Source organism: Cuculus canorus, chromosome 27, assembly GCF_017976375.1.
Source record: "Cuculus canorus isolate bCucCan1 chromosome 27, bCucCan1.pri, whole genome shotgun sequence".
Classification (NCBI taxonomy): Eukaryota; Metazoa; Chordata; class Aves; order Cuculiformes; family Cuculidae; genus Cuculus; species Cuculus canorus.
Window position 1 is genome coordinate 6811766 of NC_071427.1, and position 22348 is coordinate 6834113.

At 55.1% G+C, this 22348-nt stretch overlaps 1 protein-coding gene across 4 annotated transcripts; it reads right to left on the minus strand.

Moving 5' to 3' along the window:
• Window positions 1-573: 573 nt before the first annotated feature.
• CIRBP (cold inducible RNA binding protein) lies at window positions 574-5636 on the minus strand. Of its 4 annotated transcripts, none has more exons than XR_008447277.1 (8): window positions 5488-5636; window positions 4436-4544; window positions 4243-4349; window positions 3717-3855; window positions 3541-3625; window positions 3365-3429; window positions 896-994; window positions 574-722 (listed from the first exon to the last, which is right to left on the minus strand). XR_008447277.1 is itself a non-coding variant. In XM_009568270.2 (7 exons), exons 2-7 carry the CDS (start codon window positions 4536-4538, stop codon window positions 2918-2920), a joined length of 516 nt encoding a protein of 171 aa, XP_009566565.1. In that variant the 5' UTR covers window positions 4539-4544; window positions 5488-5636; the 3' UTR covers window positions 2182-2917. The 4 variants fall into 4 exon arrangements, 2 of the variants coding, with proteins under 2 accessions (XP_009566565.1, XP_009566564.1); XR_008447276.1 differs by having other exon boundaries at window positions 3365-3432; XM_009568270.2 differs by lacking the exons at window positions 574-722; window positions 896-994 and adding an exon at window positions 2182-2934.
• Window positions 5637-22348: the final 16712 nt, after the last annotated feature.

The following is a 22348-nucleotide window of genomic DNA, read 5'->3' on the forward strand; positions in this document are numbered from 1 at the left end:
TTTACTGGAAAGCAGAGGAAGGCATAGAATTGAGAAAAGGTAAATATTTCATCAACATTAGAGTGCAAAGTTCCTGTAGGGGAACAAATTCCCTTGCTCTGCACCGTATCTGCCCTTCTACAGGAAGCCCAGCTTCGGAAAATGCACAGCCACTCCTGCGATCACTAAAACCACCACTGCAATATACAGAGAAGGAAATCCTTCCTATGCAAGTTGAAAGCAGCTTTCAGTGCACAGACTCATGTTGTGTCACGATTCCAATCGCAAAGGCAGCTCCTGCTCTGCCCAAACCCTGACTGCTTGTCTAGGCCACTGCTAATCAGTCCCTTTGCACAGGGCTGCTTCACTACTGAGGCTCTGCAGGTACACCAACCAAGCAATCAGGCCACTTGAGCCAAGTTACAATGATGCAATTGAACCTTCCTCCACCTCACCCTTCCATATAACCAGCCTCTCTGCCCCTCCCCAACCACCACAGCACCGGTTTGGTTTGGACTTTTATATAACTGGGCCATGCACCAGTTACCACTCTTGCATGCCACAGCCACAATTCAGTGTTCTCACATTTACCAACAAGAGCACCACGGAAATCCATTTTTTCCACATTCTAGTATTTTATTCTAGCTTATTTCCTTGCTCAATTGACAGATGTATCAACACTGCTCCAAGCTCTTCACCACTCTACTCAAGGGCTGTCCTCGCTCTTCTGACACATTTCATTGCTGAAAGAGAACAAAGACAGCAGTTTAGAGGCAAAGAAAACCACTGTATTTCGTCTTGACCTGCAAATCTATCTCCTGTTCCGGCTTATACCCCTCAGGCAACAGCACTGCAACGGCAATGGAGCCAAACTACGTGGCTCAGGGAGAGCTCTAGGGTGAGAGGCAGACGTTACCTGCTTGGCAAACTCATGCCTTGGTCCCCTTTCCTCAGGACACTCTCTTTTCCTCGAGATTCCCGATTATCTTCTGTTTCCGGTGTCCATCTCTTCAGCCTGCCAAAGCAGAGATGCATTAACAAAGACATCAGGCAGAGGCCTCGCATCTCCACCCCCCTGCCTCCCCCCAGTCACATCGGATACGAGGGGCTCACAAGCCATTCGCTGAACCCATCACACCACAGAAGCACAGTCTGGGAAAACTGTTCCAGGGCCAGCTGCTGCCTTTGAAATGCCAGCCAATGTATCTTTGGATCCCCTAAGCAGAGAGTTAACCACTTTGACATGGCTGCTTAGGAAGTGTGGGCTATGGGAAAAAGTTAATGGCAACAAGTAGGATGGCAAAAGAAAGCTACAATTAAAGTGAGCAACTTAATGAAGTCTAGGAAGAGTCTCAATAGATGAACACATATCGAGTCAGGGAATTCGTTTCCCATCTTGCTTCCATACCTACTAGCAAGACATGACTGCATGCCCAACTCTGATCTGTGGAACCAGTTGTGCCACAAGCCAAAGGTTGCATTCGGCATGGGTTATATTTTTTTTTCCATCAGTTGACCAAAATTGTCAAAAAAAAGGAATATTTCACAGGTACATTAAGACTTTCAAATGAGCTCTCAACAAGAGGAAGGATGCGGACATGAGCAAAAGGAGTTACCTCGAATTACAGGACTATTTCCACATATGAACTAGCCAAGAGAGCAGCTTTCGTCTCAGAGGTTTCTGTTGAAGGCACAACACTTCTTTTCTCCAAGGACACTGCAGTTTCCATATGCTAGCAAAGAATTCTTAGAACTTGTAAGGCAATGACAAAGCTAGCTAGTTACGGCAGTTTACCTACCCATTGCACACTTATCAAGCTATAACTAGTCCCGTTACTCAAGGACAGATTCTTCACTACAGCTTCTCAACGCAGGCTATGTCAGTGCTTAAAGGAAATATCTGTTATCCTACCCAGCACCAGTGCTCCCTCCACTCCTGCTGGCTGAGGCTGTACTATAACATCCTACGGCATTATCCCTCTGGTCTCTATGCTAGACAAGGCTGACTGTTCTTGTGTGACAGCAGGCAGACAAATTCACATGGCAAGACTGGTCTAAGATTAAACTCCAGCACCAGGTTGATAGATCTAGCTCGCTCTGAAACTATCGCTAGTTGTCTTCTCTGGCTTCCTCTACCGCTTAGCCTGTTCTTCATCTTCCAGGACCGTGTTGTGCAATGAAATGTAAATGTCAGGAACAGAGTTCATTTCAGACGGTCTTTTAATAGGCTTCGTAAAGCCAAAGAAAACTGTATACAAGAATCCTTTACCACTTCAAATACAATATCAATGGAATATGCATATTTCTTCCAGTAAAAAAGGACAATATAAATAAACATTTTCAAGAACCTCTTTTATGGTAAGTTTGCAAGTCTATTTCTGGGTAATTTACATGATTACAACAGTAAAAATACCGTTATGCAGGTTGAACATACAAGCAAGTTTCTCTTTAGATATATCAAGGTGGTTTGCCTTCCAATCTGTACCCAGGCTGCATTCCTACCTTGCTACACTAAAGGAATGTTACAAAAGACGAAGGTAATGCACTTAAAAAAAAAAGATAAGTCCACAGCTTGTTCAGCTTCCAGTGAACATTGATTTAAAGGTCCTTTCTATCTCAAAAGAAACTGAATTGGGGCCCCAAACTTTAAAAAGAAAACACCTTGGCTCATCATGACGGATAAAATAAAATCTGAAGTGCTTTCAAAAAAAAGTTTTAAAAACACTTGAAAGCAGAGAGCTTTCTTAAAAAGGAAAGTCTAATCAGACCATCTCGTATCAGAAGCTGTCAGGCTGTGTTTGACAAAGATTAGAACTGATAATATACTACAAAAGTGAAAATACAAGTAGATGTACTACACAATAACGATTTCAGCGAAGCTCCAAAAATCTTTATAAATACAGCCATTGGAAGGACGATCTTGAGTCAGGAAGGATTTTTACTCGTTGTGTGTAGCTGAGGACAAGAAGCAGGCACAATTGTAAAGGCACTGAAGCATAGACAAGTTCCAGCATTTTACTCCCTTGCATTATTTCAGAAGCTAGCGCTAGTCGGCTACAGCGTCAGAGAACTCCCCCACCCTTGATTAAAGTTCGTTAGGGAATCCAAGTTTTGGCTTTAGTCTCAAGCTCGAGGAATGTACTATAAAAACTTGCTTTTTTTTTTTGATTTAGATCCAAGCAACTCCTACACATGCATTACAAATTAGGAATCTTAATGGCACAACCACGTCCAAAGCCTGGCAGATTGGTTCTTAGGGCAGAACAGAAACAGCGGGTACAGCCCGACCGAGCCTTACAGCGCTTCCAGGCTCGAGCGCAGGGTCACAAGGTTTAGAGTTCCTACAGCGTATGGACTCGTCATTCCCGTTTGAATCAGGACTTACCATAACTGTCATAGCTGTCTCTGTAGGAGCCTCCTGAGGACCTGTCGCCATAGCCGCCTTGACTCCTGCTGTGGAAAGCATCCAGTGCTTTATATTTGCTCAACCATTCCTCACATCAAGCAGGCAAGGGACTGCATGAGCTTCCCAACAGCCTGCGGGCGGGCAGACGACTTTACCTGCTATTATAGTAGTCTCTGGAGCCATTGTATCCACCGCTTCTGGAATCAAATCTGCTTCCACCGTAGCCTCTGTCTCCACCTCCTGGAACAGTCACCACATCATGGGGTTTTCAAAGCGGTCCAACAAGCACTGTTCCAACCTGCCACGCTGTGAGTTTTTCGGGCACACTCACCTCTGGAGAAGCCACGACCCCTGCCTCGGCCGCCACGGAAGAAGCCTCTGCCCCCTGAAGCCCCTCCTCTGTACCCACGGGATCTGTTCTCTGATGATTTTCCAGCCTGATCAACTCTGATCTGACGTCCATCTACAGACTGAAACAGAAAGATACAGCTACTTGGCATTTAAATACTTAAATAGCAAAGCACACGTACAACAAGTTACACAGCTTCTCTGCCAGCTGAACAGGACAAGAATTAACAAGTCCTTAAAAAAAAGTTTATTTCATGCGAAAAGCCAACCAACGCAATAAATTTACATTCCATTGGTATACACAGCTATTCATATAGAGTGTCACTATTTTTCAGACTTCTACATTAAACTTTAGCAAGCTATGCTCTAGATAAACTCTATTTTTTGTATAATCTGCTTTAAACCACTGGTGTTTATTTGGTTTCCTGTACAACATTTAACAGAAAGACGTTTTATGCTTCTCTTATTGTGTTTCAGGAAATAAAAGGAGCTGCTTCAAGTCTCTTTACCTTTCCATTCATGGCCATCATCGCGTCTTTTGCATCATCTATGTTTTCAAAAGTAACAAACCCAAACCCTCTGGATCTCTGTGTCTCTCTGTCTTTCACCACGACAACTGCCAAGAAGAGAAGAGAAAAGCCATCAGCATCCATACACCCCACCACATTTCAGGAGCTGCTACCACTCAGCCCACAACCTCACCTTCCGAGATCTGTCCATATTTGGAGAAGACCTGTTCCAACGATTGCTCGTTGGTGTCAAAGCTCAACCCGCCGACAAAGAGTTTTCCCTCGTCTGATGCCATTCTGACCTGCAAGGCAAGGAAAAACCAATCAATGCCTCATAACAATTATTCTGAAAGACTGGAAGGATCAAACTGCCCTTTTTGGTACATTTTTGAGCTGATCACCACCAGCAACCTTATATTGGGAGCATGAACACATGAGCCAGCGCTTGTAAGAGGGCTACTCTCCAGCCTGGCTCGGGTCCAAGCACCTTTCCTCGGGGGATAGAGTTGGCGGCAGGGTTGCCTAGGCACTGCAGGCTGATGCCCGGGCCCGATACAATTCCTCAATGGGCCAGGGGGCTTTTTCCCCCCTACCCCTGGACCCGCTTTCCCCTCCGCGCCCTTCATTACCCCTCCCACCATGGAGCCCGCGCTGCGCTCACAGGAGAGAGAGCCCAGTGCGCATGCCCTCTCCACTTCTTGCCCCTCCCAGGAGAGTGATCAAGGCGCACGCGCGCCCAGCCCCGCGGAGACACCACCACCCCCACAGCTCATGCGCATTTGGCCCTGCCCCTCCAGAACCCCGAAGCCCCACCCTCTAGGGAACCGCACTGCGCATGCTCTTGGTCCCGCCCATCCCGGGGCATGCTGCCCCGCCCCTCCGGGAACTCCCATCGCGCATGCGCGCCTCGCACCGCGCCCCTCCCTCCCATGATCCCGCCCCCTCGGGCAAGGCCCGCCCCTCTCGCCCGCCGCCATTTTGCGCTGCCAAGGCCCGTCGCCATTTTGTACCCGAGACCGCGCATCCCACCCCTGCCCCACCGCCTTTCCCTCCGCTACCCCCCATGGCAACCAGCCGGGACACCACCACCGCTCTCCTAACCGCCTCGGCAGCGGACGCACACGCTGCGAGACGGGCACCCTGCTGCCAACCCCCCCATGTCGAAAACCCCACTGGTTCCGCACACGCGCTCCTTCTCCCCTTGGCGCCCGGAGGCTCCCCGTTCCGCCGCGGAGGCCCCCTTACCAGTGCCCGGGAGGTGCGGGGTCCTCACAGCACTTCAAAGTCTCGGCGCTATGTACGCGGTAGCTGGCGGGGCGGCACCTTATAAACCCCCGCGCTCGGTCACGCCTCCCTTATGAATATGCAAATCGTCCCCTCACTGCGAGGCGGTGCGCTCGACGCCACCAAAGCACCCCCTCCGCCGCGCGTCCTGATTGGTTGGTGCTTCATTAGTATTCATGAGCCTCGGCTAGAGGGGCGGGAGGGGGCGAGCGCCAACAAAGACGAGGGGAGGTGGTGATTGGTTGGAAGCTCCCCTGTGAGGAGACGAGAAGTGGACGCCCCTGATTGGCTGGGTGGGGCCGGCGCCGCGCTGCAATTGGCGGGCTTGTGCGCGGGGGCGTGGCCTCGCTGTCCTAGTTTCGCGCCCTTCCCGGCACTGCGGCGGCGGCGGCTACGGACAAAGGGGACGCTTGAGGCGCCGTCGCCATCTTGGGCAGTGAGCGCTGGGGCTCCGCCGCTTCCTCCCTGTTCGTCTCTGCCGCAGGGCTGGATGTTTCTGACAGGGTCACGTATCCCTCGCCTCTCCTTGCCCTCCTTCCTCCTCTGCTGTGGCAGAAAAAAGTAAATAAATCTCTACAGACTCGCCTTTGGGGTGCGGAGACACCCAACATGCCTGGAAATAAAGTGCCTAGGAGTTTCTTTGGAAAGAAAACACACTCTCAGAGGGACGTTCTGTCTAACTTAACTTTGAAAAAAATATAATTCCTGAGGTGGATATTCACGGAACTTCAGCTTAAAAACACTCCGCTTTTTGTAGTAATAAAGCTATCAGAGGGACATGCTGCCTAACTTTACAAAAAAATACAGTTATTTAGATGAAACTTCACTCTGCTTTGGCTTAAATCCAAAATATTCCACTTCTGTAATAATAACTACTTCTTTTATCACCAGGAGTGGGAAAAGCAGCCCCATCACTGCTTCCAAAGCATAAATTCTGTTTAAAAGACAATAATAAAAGGACTTGGTTCAGTGTGCAGTGTTAAAAACTTCCGCATTGAAAGAGGAAATGGCAAAGATAAACACGTGTTTCTGCAAGTGGTTACACTGGGTTAAAAAGCCCTAAAAATAACGTTTTACAGTTTTTCATACAGCTACAATCTCGCCTAGAAAATGCACAACAGACTTTTAAAACATCTGAGAGAGAGAAATGTGGAGGGAATGAAGAGAGAGGTCACCCTGGCTGTCCCCTGCCTGGAGCTGGGACCAAGCCACCGCAGCTCTGCCTGGAGCCAGGACCTGGAGCTGGGACATGGGACCAAGCCACCCTGGCTCTTCCTGGAACCAGGACCGAGCCATGCCTGCTCTGCCTGGCAGGAAGGATGCAGCCGTTCCCTTTGCAGTTTGCCGCAGGAGCCTACGTTCCCCAGGCCTCCCCTCCTTCCCGGCCTCCTCCTCCCCTTTGTAATGCTGGGAGCATTCCTGGGCAGGGCAGAGTTGCACACAGAATAACAACACTGGGGTTATTTAAATCAGGGCTATTTGTTCGCAGATGATGCCATTGATTTTCTAACTGAGCCCTGAAACCGAGTGAAAAGAAACCACAGGGAAATGCAAAGAAGGCTTCTGCCCACTATTGTTCTGTAAAAACAGCGAATATGTGTTCTCTGCTTGGCAGAGTAAGGAAATCTGGCTTTTCCTCCTTAATTTGTTATTATACCTTTTGGGATCTGCAGGAAAAGGGTTGTTTTGTACACAACTGTAGTAATTATGAAATACAGAGGAATCTCGGTATTGGACTCTGCCCGAAGTTCAGGGGCTGTGCACACAAAAATACGTGTTTGGTTACCCTTCACTGCAGCTCTTGCAACAGCACGCTGCCTGCTGGGTTTGCGTTGTGGTTTTGCCAAGCATATGGGACCAACAGGGCCAGCAGCCACAGCCTAGTGCTGCCGGAGTGCTCAAAAGCACATAAAAAACCCAACATCCATGAGGGTATCGATAATCTAACAGCAGTGTTTTCTTACCATGAAAAAAATTACTAACTTCCCAGTCCTGAGAGCAAATTACCAACATTGTATAACCATCATACACATTTTATATCTATATAATTAAATATATCTGATATATTTTGCAGTAAAAGGAGAAGAAATGGTTCAACACATGGAAAATAGTTAAAACCAAGATGAAACTGTGACTAGAAGGATAAAATAATGCAATACTTTAAGCAAATGAAAAAAATATTTACTGATTAGAGGAGAGTATTTAAATTTTAAACTCTGGTTTTGAATTATTTAATAAGCCTGGGTTATTTTTCCATTCTCCCTAATTTTGCACAGGGCTGCACAGTCCGGCAACACTGCAGTCATGGTCCGGAGGAGCTGGGAGGCTAGTCTGCCATCGGAGACTGCAGATCAAATTTTGCCCTTCAAGAGGGAAGACAAGAGCCCAGCCCTGAGCTGGCGTCCCCAGCGTGTTTATTAAATTAGAGACGCATTAACCTGAGCGTTTCTCGTCCATGATGAGGGCGGATAAAGTGACCTTGACGCATGGAGCCATTTGCTGAGTGACAGCAAGGACAGCTATGCTGGGATGTGGAGGGGAGGAGCAGCTGCACTGCCGGCCTGTTCCGAGACCAGAGACCGCAGCACTGCACGCATTAAGGGACAAACACTGGTTTTCATAGGTTTTTAACTCATCAGGCAAAGTCAGTGGATGAAAACAGCTCTGTTCAACGTCCTGTACTGCTTCGGTTTGGTCCCAGCAGGACAAACAGAGCGATGTAGCTCCTGCAACAGGGAATAGCGATGGTAGCTCTGCTCGAGTCTGTCTCTAAAGTGTGATCCCACTCTCACTTGGATCTGTGTTGGTGTTTTTAGGTTGGACATTAGGAAAAGGTTCTTCATGCAGAGGGTGGTGGAGCACTGGAACAGCTCCCCAGGGAAGCAGCCATGAGAGCAAGCTCAAAAATATTCCAGTGGCATTTGTCCAGTGCCCTCAGATACACGCTGTGAGTTTTGGGGTTGTCCTGTGCAAGGACAGGAGTTGGACTCGATGAGCCTTGTGGGTCCCTTCCCTGTGATTCTATGATTCTTTCCCTTGACACTGAAGGAGTTGCCCTGTGAAACACCGTGAGAGCCAGACAGAATCGAGATCACCCCTACCGCCTCCACTCCTGACCCAGTTGTGGAGCTCCCAGGAGCTTTCCTGTGCTCCAGATTTGTGTAATTCCTCCATGCCTGACCTAGGGCATTGGACGCGGTGTGTGTCGCTCCAGCCAGGAGCAGGCAGCTGCAGCAGCCCCATGTCCCCTGCCTGGTGCCTGTACTTGGCACAGGAACATCTCAACACGTACCACGGGGCAACGGCTGAAACTGTCACTGGGGAGTAGCCCAGCAGGGAGCTCACCCAGCAGCTTTCGTAAGACGTTAGGGCAGTTAATTAAGCAACAAAATATAACACCCATGATTTATGTCACTAGAGCAAACCTTCCTTTACCAGTGGATGGTACCAACACAGGTCCCAAAGCACTCGGCCCCTAGGAAGGAGCACGCAGACTTAACCTGGCACCATTTTGGCAGGGTAGTTACCTGAGTATGAGCACCATGGTTTGTTTTCTCTGGCCGGAAGCCCCTTTGTCAGTCACCAGTAGCTGTCTGTGAGTAGGACCTGCACCTGCAGTGCCTGAATACATGTTACAGACAGTCCAGAGGAAGCCATAGAGATGATCTGAGGGCTGGAGCACCTCCTGTACGAGGATAGGCTGATAGAGTTGTAGTTGTTCAGCCTGGAGAAGAGAAAGTTCTGAACAGACCTCAGAGCAGCTTCCAGTAGGGAGGGGGGCTCCAGGAAAGCTGGGGAGGGGCTCTGGATCAGGGAGGGCAGGGAAAGGATGAGGGGGAATGGTTTTCAGCTGGAAGATGGGAGATCTTAGGGATAAATGTTTTGCTGTGAGGGTGGGGAGGCCCTGGCCCAGGTTGCCCAGAGCAGTGGTGGCTGCCCCATCCCTGGAGGTGTTCAAGGCCATGTTGGATGGGGCTTGGAGCAACCTGATCCAGTGGGAGGTGTCCCTGCACAAGGCAGGGGGTGGAACTGGATGGGATTTGAGGTCCCTTCCAGCCCAAACCATTCTGTGATTCTATAAAAATGGTGAAAGCACTGGTGCTTTATCAAAGACCACAAATAACCACCTCAAACTGCATGCTCCTCAGAGTGGAGCCTGGCTCTTTGCACACATAGGCAGTCATTGTTAAATCACAAATCACAGGAGGCTAGAGGATCTTCCTGCCTGTTGAATTAAGAATCCTCACGCCTGCCAGGTGTTTGTCTCACCCAGTTTTTAAATCCTCCAGTGATGGAGATTACAGTACCAAACAGTCCATAAATGAAAATACTTCATTCCTGGAAACGTCCCCCATCCAGTAACATTTGGTGCCACGTGGAAACGCGTTTGGGGAGCACCAATACCACTCTGTGCTGGATGCTTGCTCTCCTGCCCTTGCTGTGATCAGGGCTTCCAGCACTACACAAGCTCCTTTTGTCTACGAGGGAGTTTTTCCCTTGGTTGCATCCTGCAGCCCTTCCCAACCCTTTCCTTTGGGTGGTCCCCATGAAGCAGCACCCACTGCGTGTGTTTGCAGGGACCGTTTGCAGTCCCTGGCGCTCATGGCCCTTTCCCACAGCACACAGCAGTTTGGCGTTTGCCGAGTCCAAACCTGCTCGGCAGCCCTGACGCTGGATCAGGAGACTGAGCTGGTAGCCAAGGGCAGAGCTGAGGCATCTGCCCCACTCCGATTTGGTTTCCAAATCCCAGAGCAGCCTTGTGCCTCAGGCAAGCGTGGGAAAAGGAGCTTCCCAGAGAGGCTGGGGGGAGAGTGAGGTGGGAAGGAGTGGGGTGGGAGCAGTGGGAAAGGAGTGAATGGGCACCCCAGTGCCCTGCAACAGTGCAGCACACCCACAATCTGCTCTCTGGGCTGTGCTCCATGACAGGACAACTGGAAAAGGAAAAAAAACATCCATGTAGCCTGCATTTGCTCCATGCTCCGGCATCATGTTCCTGCCTCTGAGACAAGCAACGCGCCCCAGACGACCCTTCCTGCAACGCAGCAGCAGAGGCACAGCTGGAGAGGCCACCACAGCTGCCCCGCCACTGCTGCGGAGCTCGCCAGCACGAACTGTGCAGGCGGAAGCTGCCTCTCCCTTTGTTTATGCTCAGATTGCAGTGAAAGATGGAATGTGAGGCTGGACTGAACCAAGGGGCCCCCTGGGCTTCCTTCCCGTCCTGCCTCAGGCCTTCTGCTCCTGTCTGATCTCCCTGCAAGGTCAGCCTGCGCTTCCCCAGCATGGGGAAAGCGCACAGAGCCGTGGCCTGCATGGGAGAGTTTGTTCCCTGCATGGGAGGGTTTGTTCCCTGTGTGGAGGACCCATTCCCTGCGTGAGAATGTCTGTTCCCTCCACAGGAGGGTCCATTCCTTGCACAGGAATGTTGATTCCCAGCACAAAAGGTTCATTCCCTGCATGAGAAGGATGATTCCCTGCATGAGAGGGTTTGTTCCATGCACGGGCAGGTTCAGCTCCGTGCATGGATGGTCCATTCCCTGCACAGAAAGGCTTATTCCTTTCATGGACAGTCTCTCCCCTGACCTTCTCTGTCCCCAGAAAGTCCACCCATGCACAGTCCCATCCCCAGCCTCGGACCCGGAAGCAGTGAGGGAAATACAGAGCTGGTTCTGAATTTGGGAACTGGCAGCCCCAAAACCCACAGGGGAAAAAAAATATTCCTTTCTCTCTTACTCCTTTCCCTGAGGGAGTTGCTTATCCAGTTTGAAAAAGCAGCCCTGACGCAATCATGCTGTTGCCATGGCAAGAAGCGTTGCTGCTGCCTTTTCCTCTGCCAGTTTCTGTGGCTAGGATTTACCAGGCTGTTGGACAAAGCCGCAGCGAGCAGGGGGATCAGATCCACAGCCAGGCTTGCAAAAGCCGTCATGACATCTGGGTTGGCACATTGTGCCGTGAGGCGGCAGGAGGGTGACAGCGGTGCAGGGATACCCAAACCGGAGTATTCAGAATTAGTTCAGTTCCCAATCCAGCCTGGCGAGAGCTCAGCCATGGCCATTCCTGGCTTTGTCTGTCTTGTGCATCTTCCCATCATCTCTAGCCATCCCCTCATTCCCAGGGTCCCAGTTCTTCATTGCTCCATCCCGGCCACTTACACCATGACAGCATGGATGCGGAGCTGGGAATGGAGTGGTCTCACCTCGGTTTGGGAGCAGCAGGGATGGGGAGGCGTCAGGAGGAGGCCAGGCTGCAGGCAGGGATGCACCACCCAGGAGGCAGCAGCACTGCAGGGATGCAGAAGGCATCGCCTGCAGGAGATGCAGCTCTCACTGCTGCTCGGCTGCAGCTCGGTAGGATGGAGCTGAATGGGGAAGGCAGATGCCGTGCTGAGGGCTCAGGGATTCACCTGGAAGGACTGCCAGGGCTGAGGGGAGGAAAAGTCCATCTTGGAGCCATCAGCCCCTGACAGCACCTTCCGAAAGGTCTCCTGAAGGGCAAAGCCTATTCCCGCTGAGCTGGGCTGTCTGAGTATCCCAGCAGGAGGATGAGACACAAGCTAGACCCTGACTGGCTCAGGGAAGCAGGGCTGGGAGAATTTTGCCTGGGAAGGAGGGTGGGAACCAAAGCCCAGAAGGCAGCACCCTGGATCACGAAAACTCAGTCTTGGGACAGAGCCCTGGCATGATGCTCTGTGCATCTGGGGAGGGGGTGCAGGGCCGGGAATGCTGATGCCCCCAGGGTGAGGATAGGAAGGGATTTGGGTCTGTGAATGCTGGTGGCCTCAGACTGAAGATAGGAAGACGGTGAAAATAGCATGTGGTAACCAAGGCAACAGTGTAAATGGCTCTGCTCTAAGCAGCAGATTTATCAGGGTCTGGTGTTGTGTTCCTCGGCCAAATTATGGTCATATCAAACAGAGCCAAAATTCAGAAACAACGGAACACAGGTGCTGTGTCACACTGAAAAACCACAAGCCCTTCTTTGGGGCGCAGGGCAGCCAGTGCTGTCCCCATCTCCCCAGTCCACGCTGTCATTCCCCTGTGCCGAGGAGCCAGCTGTAGCCTGATGCTGGCACAGCCCGGACAATGCCTATGCACCCCTTGCCCTGCCTCTGTCCCAGATGCGCGCTGGGATGTCCAGGATGTTTCACTGGGTGCAAAGCAAACCAGCTTTGGGGTCTGACACTAGCGCTGAGGCAGGGATTCGCACAGAGCAGTTGGCTTTGCCACCCTTGCTGAAAGGGCTGATCAAATCCCAAGCCATTAACAGCTCCACGCCGCAGCGAGAACAGCATTGGAGATGCTGTCATCTTGAGGGCCCACAAAGAGCACGTCTCAGTCTTCCTTAATTGCATCCACGGGCTTTAAGAAGTGCACCAGCTCTTGTTGTTCCCTTCTGCAGCAGCTGCAGTTTTCCAATCCCCTTTGGGGCCCTCAGGAACATCTGGAAAACACCAGGCTTTCTGCAGAGCCCGTGCCTCTCTGCAGCGTAGCCATGGGTGTTCCCTGCTCCCCTCCGCACGCTGCATGCTGCAGCTCCGATGAGAGCCTTGGCACCCCACATGGGCCACTAGCTGGCATTTGTGGTGGCAGTTGTGCCCTTTTCTGCCAGCGTGACCACCTCACAGGCATCAGCACTGACATTACAGCAATGCTTTTCTGGTATAAAACCCTTCACCTCCCAGCTCTGCTGTGCTGGAAAGCCCAGCTGTGCCCTGGGCAATGCAGTTTGGTGCGGCAGCACCAGCTGCTTGTACCCATGGCATCCCAGACTACCTGGAAAACCCAGGTGAGGCTCTGCCCTGGCTGCTGCTCCTTCTTTGTGGTCCCTATGGGGCTCTGGGGGGGGGCTCTCCCCGGGTCCCCCCACGTCTGCATCTGCCAGGGTCCCCCTGTGCCAAACACAGCTACTTCTGGTGTGGGAAAAGCAGCAGCAGAGAGAGATATGCATTTCTCTCTCCCACCTTCACTCCTGTCAACCTACTGGCTGCATTAAGGACTCATCTCTGTTATATAAGCACTCATTAATCATCATCTAAGAGTCTTTGCAGCATAGGAGTTCTTAAGGTCAGGGGATGCAACCCAAGGACACCATAAACAAGCTTCCACCAGGCAAGCACTGCTTGATCTTGCAGGGCAGAGGGCTGGGATGCAGGAAGATTTTTATCCACAGTCTGTAGAGAAAAAACTGCTGGGAATCACTAAGGTTAGAAGAGACCTTCAAGCTCACCCAGTCCAACTGTCAGCCCAACCTCACCATCCCTACTAAACCATGTCCCAAATGCCACATCTACAGAGTTTTAAAACCACTCCAGGGGTGGGGACTCCCCCACTGCCCTGGGCAGCCTCTGCCAGGGCTTCACTGCTCTGTCAGTGAAGGAATTTTTCCTAATTTCCAGCCTAACCACCCCAGCCCCTACTCCCTGAGGCAATTTGAGGTCATTTCCTCTCATCCTATCACTTGTTATTTGGGAGAAGAGACAACCTCACTACAACTTAACATAGAATCTCTCCCCAGGAAGGGGGGAAGCACTCCAAGGTGAACCCGTCTGGGTGCCAGAGGAAACTGGGCCTTTTACACACCGCTTGGCTCCCTCCACACACTTACTTGTTCACAGGGACCGGTGTTTGGTGCTGCAATTTTTAGAGGGGCTGGTGGTCTCGTACCCCCCGATACTCACACAAGGCGGGCTTTGGTGCAGCTCCCTGCAGAAGGGGCTCCAAAACCCTCAGTGTCCCCCCTCGCTCCTCTTTGCTCTCTGCAAGTCACTGCCTGCTGCCCTTTTGCCGCCTGTGAGGCCGAGAGAACATAAATAAAGAAACCACAACCCCCATGCCTGGTTCCAAACACCCCCAGAGACCTTAGGAGCAGGTCCAAACACCCTAAGGAGACCTTAGAGCAGCTTCCAGTGCTGAAAGGGGGTCCAGGAAAGCTGGGGAGGGGGTCTTGATCAGGGAGTGCAGGGATAGGACGAGGGAGAATGGTTTTCAGCTGAAAGAGGGGAGATTGAGACGAGATTTTAGGGAGAAATGTTTTGCTGTGAGGGTGGGGAAGCCCTGGCCCAGATTGTCTTGTTTTGCCCTTTTGCTCATCAGCCCAGAGCAGTGGTGGCTGCCCCATACTTGGGGGTGTTCAAGGCCAGGTTGGTTGGAGCTTGGAGCAAGTGGATCCAGTGGGAGGTGTCCCTGCTCATGGCACAAGGTGGGAGTGCATGGGCTTTGAAGTCCCTTCCAACCCAAACCATTCCATGATTCCATGATTCTAAACCCCTTTGAGATCCGCAGCCCCTCCTGAGCACCTTTATTGCCGTCGCCATAAGGAGCAGTGTGGCGGAGAGAGACGGGATTCTGCAGAAACCCTTAAACTGCAGCATCAACGTTTCTGCCTGCCCAGAAGCTTCCCGCGCCCTCGCATGAGCTCATCCTCCATGGTCCCCCTTCTGAGCCTCCCCGCTCCAGCAGCACAGCCAGGCTGTAACTCAACCTCTCCCGGAGCCCTGGGCTCTGCAGAAAAGGAATGAGAAACAACAGCAGAGCAGATTCCTGGCCGTCTGGGTCACTTTCTCCCAGCGCTGCCTTTCGTCAAGCTCCAAGTCATGCGACTCCTGCTCTTTTTTTTCCCCCTTAAGGCAGTGAAAGGAGTTGGGAAGGTCCCCTGCTCTCCCCAACGAGCTGCTGGGAGGAGACGCAGGTGGAGACAAGTCTCTGCCTCCAGCAGCACCGCATCTGCCTGGGGAGCCAGGGCTTTGAGGGGAAAGGAGGGATTAGGGTGTCCCACAGTGAGTGGGGCTGGCATGGGGCTAACGTGAGGCCATGCAGCCTGCCCTGCCCCACAGTACCCGTGCCTGCACCCTGCACTGCCCCACAGCACCACATCTGCACCATTCCCTGCCCCATAGCACCCAAGCCTCTCTACTGCCCTGCCCCATGGCACCTAGATTTGCACCCTCCCCTGCCCCACAGCCCCATGCCTGCCCCCTGTTCTGCCCCACAGCACCATGCCTGTGCCCTCTTCTGCTGGCTGCAACCTGTGCTGCCCCACAGCCCCAGGCTTGCGCCCGGCCCCACGGCACCTGCGCGGGGCTGCAGGTGGGGTCTCACCCAGCAGCAAAGAGGGGTAGAATCCATCCCTCGCCCATGGTCGCAGCGATCGCCCCTTGCATTGCTCAGCCCTTGGCAAGGGTTTTCCTTCCTAAAGCTCTAAAACGAGCCTCGAGAGTTCCATTTCCTGGCGTTTTCGGCACCACTGTCCCTCTGGGTGCTGCACCCATGGATGCCGTGGCAGGTCCTGCAAGGGTGCTGAGCGCTGCCGCAGCTGTGGCAGCAGAGGGCGGCCATGCCACACGCACTGCACTCATCCTGCACGCATGGCACCACACACGTGTGCTCACAGCCCACGCGTGTGTGCCAGCCGCGCCAAGCCCAGCGGCAACTCAGTGCTGTGGGGGTCTCATGTGGGACCCCCAGCCCCTGCGTACACAGGGGGCTCAGCACCCCCAGCACTTGGTGCAGGACCACATGCGCACAGGAACATGCGCGCACAAGAACATGCATCCATGCAGAGGAACACATGTGCACAGGAACATGTGTGCATGCACAGACACATGTGTGCACAGAAACACACATGCACAGGGACATGAATGCACAGGAACATGCATGCACAGACACACGTGTGCACAGGAACATACATGCACAAGACCACCCATGCACACCCAGCGCAGAGGCCGCTGCAGGGCAGCTATGTCCCCGCTGGCAGAGCCACACGTGTGTGTGTGTGTGTGTGTGTGTGTGTGTGTGTTTGCGCCCACGCTGCAACACGAGGGCAAGTGTTGCCCCTGCAGCCGCAGGCGTGCACAGGTGTGCAAGCACATATGCAGTGGCACTGGTGGGACCTGCTGCACGCATTTGCCTCCCCGGCCCCAAGCAACGTCTGCGCTGCCAATCACACGCCCGCCCTGTGCCTCAGTTTCCCCACTCAGCTGGCAGCCCCAGGCTTTTCGCAGCAGAGGAGCCCTAGGCTGCCGGGACCATGAGCCCCACAGACCCCACACTTGAATTTGTATGTGTGTGCGCTTGCAGGGCACGCATGCCAGTTCAGGCATGCATGTGTAAACCTGCATGTGCACCTGGGACACACATGCACACATGGAGCACACATTCATGCTCTGCACAGGGACAGCTCACACTCACACCTCAACCATCGCATGCACAGGCATGCACGTTGCATGGCTGGCACCCACCGTGCAACCACACACAGGCAACTATATACATGTAGAAACACACACGTGGAACCACCCATGTATGCAACCATATGCACCTGCAATCACACATGTACAACCAACATGCATGTGCAAATATGTATGCGAACACACGTGCAAACACGCATGCATTATCACACCTGTGCAATCACACACACGCACTCTCAGACGTGCAGCCCCAGCCTGGCCCCACAGCAGCATCTCCATGGCAACGGTGGGGGTTCATCAATGGAGCTGTGGGAAATGCACGGGGGGGTGTGGAATGGACACGAGGGGGGGTGTGGGTGGGACAGGCTGATGCACACGCATGTGCGAGGGGATGGGGGGGGCAGAGGGGACAGAGGGACAGAGAAGGACAGGGAGAGACAGAGGGGACAGAGGGAACAGGGTGACAGAAGGACAGAGAAGGACAGGGAGGGACATAGGCTCTACTGGAGCCTCATGTGCACCAGCTGCTGCCCTGGCACGGCAGGTGGGTGCCCATCATCAGCACAGACCCCTCGTGTGGATGGGAATCGCTCAGTTCCCTGTAGCTCAAGGTGCCCAGATGCCATGGGGATGGGCACAGCTGCCCATGTACTGCACCCGGTCCTCGTAGCCCAAGATGCAACGAGAGACTAGTGCCTCCTCCAGAGCCTCGTGCTGGTCAGTACCCTGGCACAGCAGATGTGTGCCCATCATCAGCCTGGACACCTCATAAGGGTGGGAATCACTCCGTTCCCTGCAGCTCACAGGGCCCAGATGCCATGGGGATGGGCACGGCTGCCCACATTCCACACCCGGCGAGGGACGTTCCCCACAGCCACTTCCAGGAAGGGCTGTAAAGGAGAAGATGGGGATCTTGGGTTCACACCAGCTCAGCACTTTCACAGCCCTCGTCACAGCCGCCTCATCACACACCCGCTCACGCACACACGCCCACCGCGGGTCCCCAGCCAAACCCACACCATGCAGCCAAGAAAAGAGCAAAAAGGGAGGAAAAAAACAACCCAGGGAGTGACTGACCCTTTTCCCAGCCTTACTGCAAAGCATTCCTAATGTTTTGGGCCGTGCCCGTGTGCGTGTGTGGGGCTCTGGGTCACGGTTGGAACTCGCTGGTGGTGACAGTTCATCACCAGCGAGGGTTGGAGCGATGGAGCCCGTGCCCAGGCACAGCATCGCTGCTTCCCAGTGCCGGGCAATGATGCACTGGCTCTGCTCTGCTCGGAGGAAGCACCTTTGGGCTGAGAATGGACAAAACTCAGTGCAGAGATGGGACCTAGCAGCATCTCCAGGCAGGACCAGGACTAGCCAGAGCCAGGCAGGCCGGAGAGAGCCTGGACACTCTCCTGGCTCATTCCCAGCCTGGCAGGGCAACCAGCCAAGCTGGAGGGCGCCCGGGCAGGCCAGCTGCCACGTGAGTTGCCTACGGTTGGGTTTTACGGCCCACCAGACAAGGGAGAGGCCATACAACCCCAGCTCAGGTGAGCCCAAACCTGGGAAATCCCCGGCAGCTGGAGCTAAATCCCTGCCCAGCGCCAGCCGCCTGGAAAGCACTCCTTCATCCCAGGGCAAAAAGAACCCAGGAGGGTGACATCCCCTGCCTCCAAGGACCCCACACAATCCCACTGGACACATCACACCAGGAGCTGGGATGCCCGTCTGCCAGCCCAGGAAAGATCTCCACTGTGTCGGTAATCTTGCTGCCTTCTGAAAAATGGGTCTTGGAAAGAAAACCTCACCCAAGGTGGTGGGGCCTGCTGGGTTGGCAGCTGGGCCGTGCTGAGTGCGGGCAGCTGGCACACGCACGAAGCCGTGCCGTTGTGCTCTAACGCTTCACTAATCATGGGCTGGATCAGCTCTTCCACGATTCTGCCGGGATCGAAGCTGGGCTGGCAGCCCCGGACGAGCTGACTCAGCTTCTCTACCTTTCACAACCCATGGCCAAGGGCTGCTTTTCCACCTCTCCTGGAAGTCCCTGGTGCCCCGTGCTCTGCTCCAGCTCCTTGGCCACTGCCGCTCCAGGAGCCATGGTCCTTGGTCCCCTCAGCCATGCATTCGATATCAGCTGAAAAAAAAGGGGGTGGGAAGCAGGATAAAGAAACAAAATGTCCCCACCAAGCAGCCAGCCCTGAGCATCTCCCCTGCAGAGCCCTCATATCCCCCTAGTTGCACAACCGGCTCTGCCACAACCAGGGGTGCATCCCTGCCGGGTCAAGCTCAAGGAGTTCCCACTGCACAGTGAGAGCCTGGGATCCCCCTGCCCCTGTTCCAGCTCAGCCTCTTGAGGCTTTTCCACAGGGCTGCAGCAGGGATGGATCTGGTGCTTCTCCCTCATCCCCCAACACTTCCCGCAGCCTCTGGAGCACTGCCGCTGAGCTGCCCAGTGCAGCCCAGCCATGCCACACGTCTCTCTCTGAAGCAGGAGCAGCTCCGTTACCTGCTCGGGCTGCAGCCCCAGCCCTCAGGGCACCCCACGCGTGACACGGGGAGCAGCGGGGGACTGTGGCTCCATAGCTGCTCCCGGAGTGGTGGCCACTCTGGGCGGCTTGGTAGCCGGGCTGCACCAACGGCTGCCCCGACACTGCCAGGGCACGGAGGAAGCACAGCTTCACACGGCCTTGCCTGTTTGTTTGTTGAACTGATGAGTCACTCCCGGATCGCTGCGCGTCCCGCGTGTCCTCACCTGCTTGAGTCACCCAGCTCCGTGGGCTGTGACCCCCCCCAGTACCACCTGCCGGCCTCCAGCCCCACCGAGGGGACCCCAGCCCCACCGAAGGGACTCCAGCCCCACAGGGACACGCGTGGTCTGCTCGGGAGGGCAAACGCCGTGGTGCTGAGCAGTGCCCGGGGCTGGAGCTGGCAAGGGGTGGTGGGGTTTGGCCAAACCCAGCACAGCAGCCAGGCTGGGCACAGGCAGCGTCCTGGGGTGTGAGCCATGGGCTGCATGGGGCAACCTGTGGGGCACGGGACAACCTGTGGAGCACGGGGCCAGGGTGAGCTCAAGGAAGGGCCGTGGTGGCTGCGCCCATTGTTGCGAAAGCGGGGCCTGGGAACTGGGCGACGGGGAAATGGGCAGTGGCCCCACCTCGCTCTGACTCAGGGTGGCTGTTGGTGCCACCGGCTCCGTGTGGCACCACCAGCACGACGCCACAGGCACTGCCTGATCCCCTCAGCAGCCACCAGTGCCCGTGCCAGGATCCCTGGTGCTGCCTGCGGACACTGGGGCACCTGGACCACCGGGCTGGCAGCCGGAGAAGCCTCAGAGCCCCACGCCAGCAGTGGCTCGGTACCAGGGGCAGGTGGAGCCGCTGCCGAAACCCGGACCCTCAGGGCACTGGGGGAAAACTGGGGGAGAACTGGAGGGAGGAAGGTCAATAGAGAGGGAAATAGGGGGGCACTGGGGTAACCGGGACACACTGGGGAATAGTGGGTGGGTGCTGGGAGAGAATTGGGGAGGTGCTAGGGGAGGGAGGTCAATAGAGAGGGGAATAGGGGTCACTGGGGTAACTGGGAGGCACTGGGGGAACTAGGAGTGCACTGGGCTCTTCCTGGGCTCAGCATCACGGCTCTTCCTCCCAGTTCCCCCCGCTTCGGTGCAGTCGCACTGTGAGTGTCGGGCGGGGGGGAAGCCGTGGGAGCCGGGGCCGTTGCCATGGTAACCCAAGGCATGAATGGGCCAGGCGCGCGCGGCCCTCGCTGAGAATGAATGGGAGCCCGGGGCCGCGGCTGTGTGGAAAGCCCGGAGCGGAATACCCGGATCCAGGAACGGAGCCGAACGCGGAGCCCAGCCCCGGCCGGCCGGTCCAGCGTGTCCCCGACGGGACCCATTGCCATCCCGCTCCTCTTCCCTCTAATCCAGGCCGGGGGTTTCCCTCGCCGCGGGGCACGGGTCTGTGTGGGCGGCGGGAGGAAACACCCGGCCTGGATTCCTCAGGCGGACGGGAAGGGGTAGCACCCGAGCAGTGACCCCCTTCCCTGGCCCGGGGCTCCCCCGGCCTAAGGGGGTGGGACACAAACTGGAGCCGCTCCCCAGACACCCGCTGCCTGGGCATCCCTATAATTGCAGCCCAGGGGGTGAACAGCTGGAGCCGCCCCCCTTATACCCCCAGTATTGGCAGCCCTGGGGGGCGATCCAGAGCTGGAGCTGCCTCCCATGCACCCCCAGTAGTGGCAGCTGGGGGGGGCTCAGAGCTGGAGCTGCTGCCCCACGCACCCCCAGCCTGGGCACCCCCAGTAGTGGCAGCTGCCCCCTCTCCCCCTCATGCCCCCCTCCCCGGCCCCCCCGGTTCCCGGGGAGAGACTGCTCCTGGGGCTCCCGGGGTTCCCCAGCCCAGGCTGCCCTCCCGCAGCACCAGGGAGGCTGTGGGGAGCACTGGTCAGAGGGGGGGACTCCCTGGGTGAGCCTTTTCACCCCCTCTCCCCCCTCCCACCCGGTAACGGTTCCCAGAAGGCAGATGGAGGTGGGGTGGCACCTCCTTATCTTCCCAGCATGGTCTGGGTCAGCCCTGGTGTCCCAGTCCCCAGCACAGCCCGGAGGGAAGGGGTGGAGGGGGGGGGCATTCCTGGGCTGCCTGGGGGCTGACTCAGCCCTGGCCCCCGCAGCCGCACGGGAGACACGCCAGGGCCACGCATGCAGCGGGCATTCAGCAGAGCACACAGTGGCACATGCAACGCGGGCACGCGCCTGCAGGTACCTACGTGTGGGGCACAATGCATGTGTGGGGCTGCGGTGTGGGCACACGGAGGGCCACAGACATACAGGAGGACACGGACACGCAGCAAGGCATGCAGGGACACATGAACGTGCAGCATGGTCACAGCCCCACACATGGGAGGACATGGACACACACAGGAGGACACACACATGCAACAACAGATGTGTGGACACACACACACATGCAACACAGCCACAGCCCGGCACACAGGAGGACACAGACACACACACACAGGAGCACATAGACACACCCAGGAGGACATAGGTGCAGCAATGCATATGGGGACTGACACACGCGCAGCATGGACACGGCCCAGCACACGGGAGGACACACCCATGGAAATGCAGGCAGGGACTCGCAAACATGTGACAGCCATGGCCCAGCACACAGGAGGACACAGACACTCAACAAGGCATGCAGTCACTCACACACATGCAGCACGGCTGCGACCACGTGTGGTGACATGCACACGCCACACCACACACCGAATACAACTGCAGCCACAGGGAAACTCATGTGGGCACACGCAGGGATACATGCAGCCCTGGCCATGCAGAGATGCAACATGCAGGGAGGGAGCATATGCCTGCACACACACACATGCACAGCAAACGCCCTGTGCAGCACAGCCGGGGGGCCAGCTCGCTGTGGAGGACACGGCGGCCGGGGTTGCAGCACAGCCCGTGTGTGGGGGCGCGTGGCCAAGCGTGGCCGTGGTGCGTCACCGCATGCTGACGCATGGCTACCTGCGGGTCCTACTGCTATAAATAGGGCTACAAATATGATCCAAGGGCTGCAGCATCTTCCATCCGAGGCCGGGCTGGGAGAGTTGGGGTTGTTCACCCTGGAAAAAAGAAGGGTCCAGGGAGACCTT

What these genes read in the sequence shown, in the direction of transcription:
- CIRBP (XM_009568269.2), bottom strand. Translation starts at nt 4,538, where the DNA reads ATGGCATCAGACGAGGGAAAACTCTTTGTCGGCGGGTTGAGCTTTGAC. An exon ending in GGGTCGTGGCTTCTCCAGAG is followed by an intron (nt 3,626 to 3,716) that starts GTGAGTGTGCCC and finishes TGACTGTTCCAG; the next exon opens with GAGGTGGAGACAGAGGCTAC. An exon ending in AGAGACTACTATAATAGCAG is followed by an intron (nt 3,433 to 3,540) that starts GTAAAGTCGTCT and finishes TGCTTTCCACAG; the next exon opens with CAGGAGTCAAGGCGGCTATG.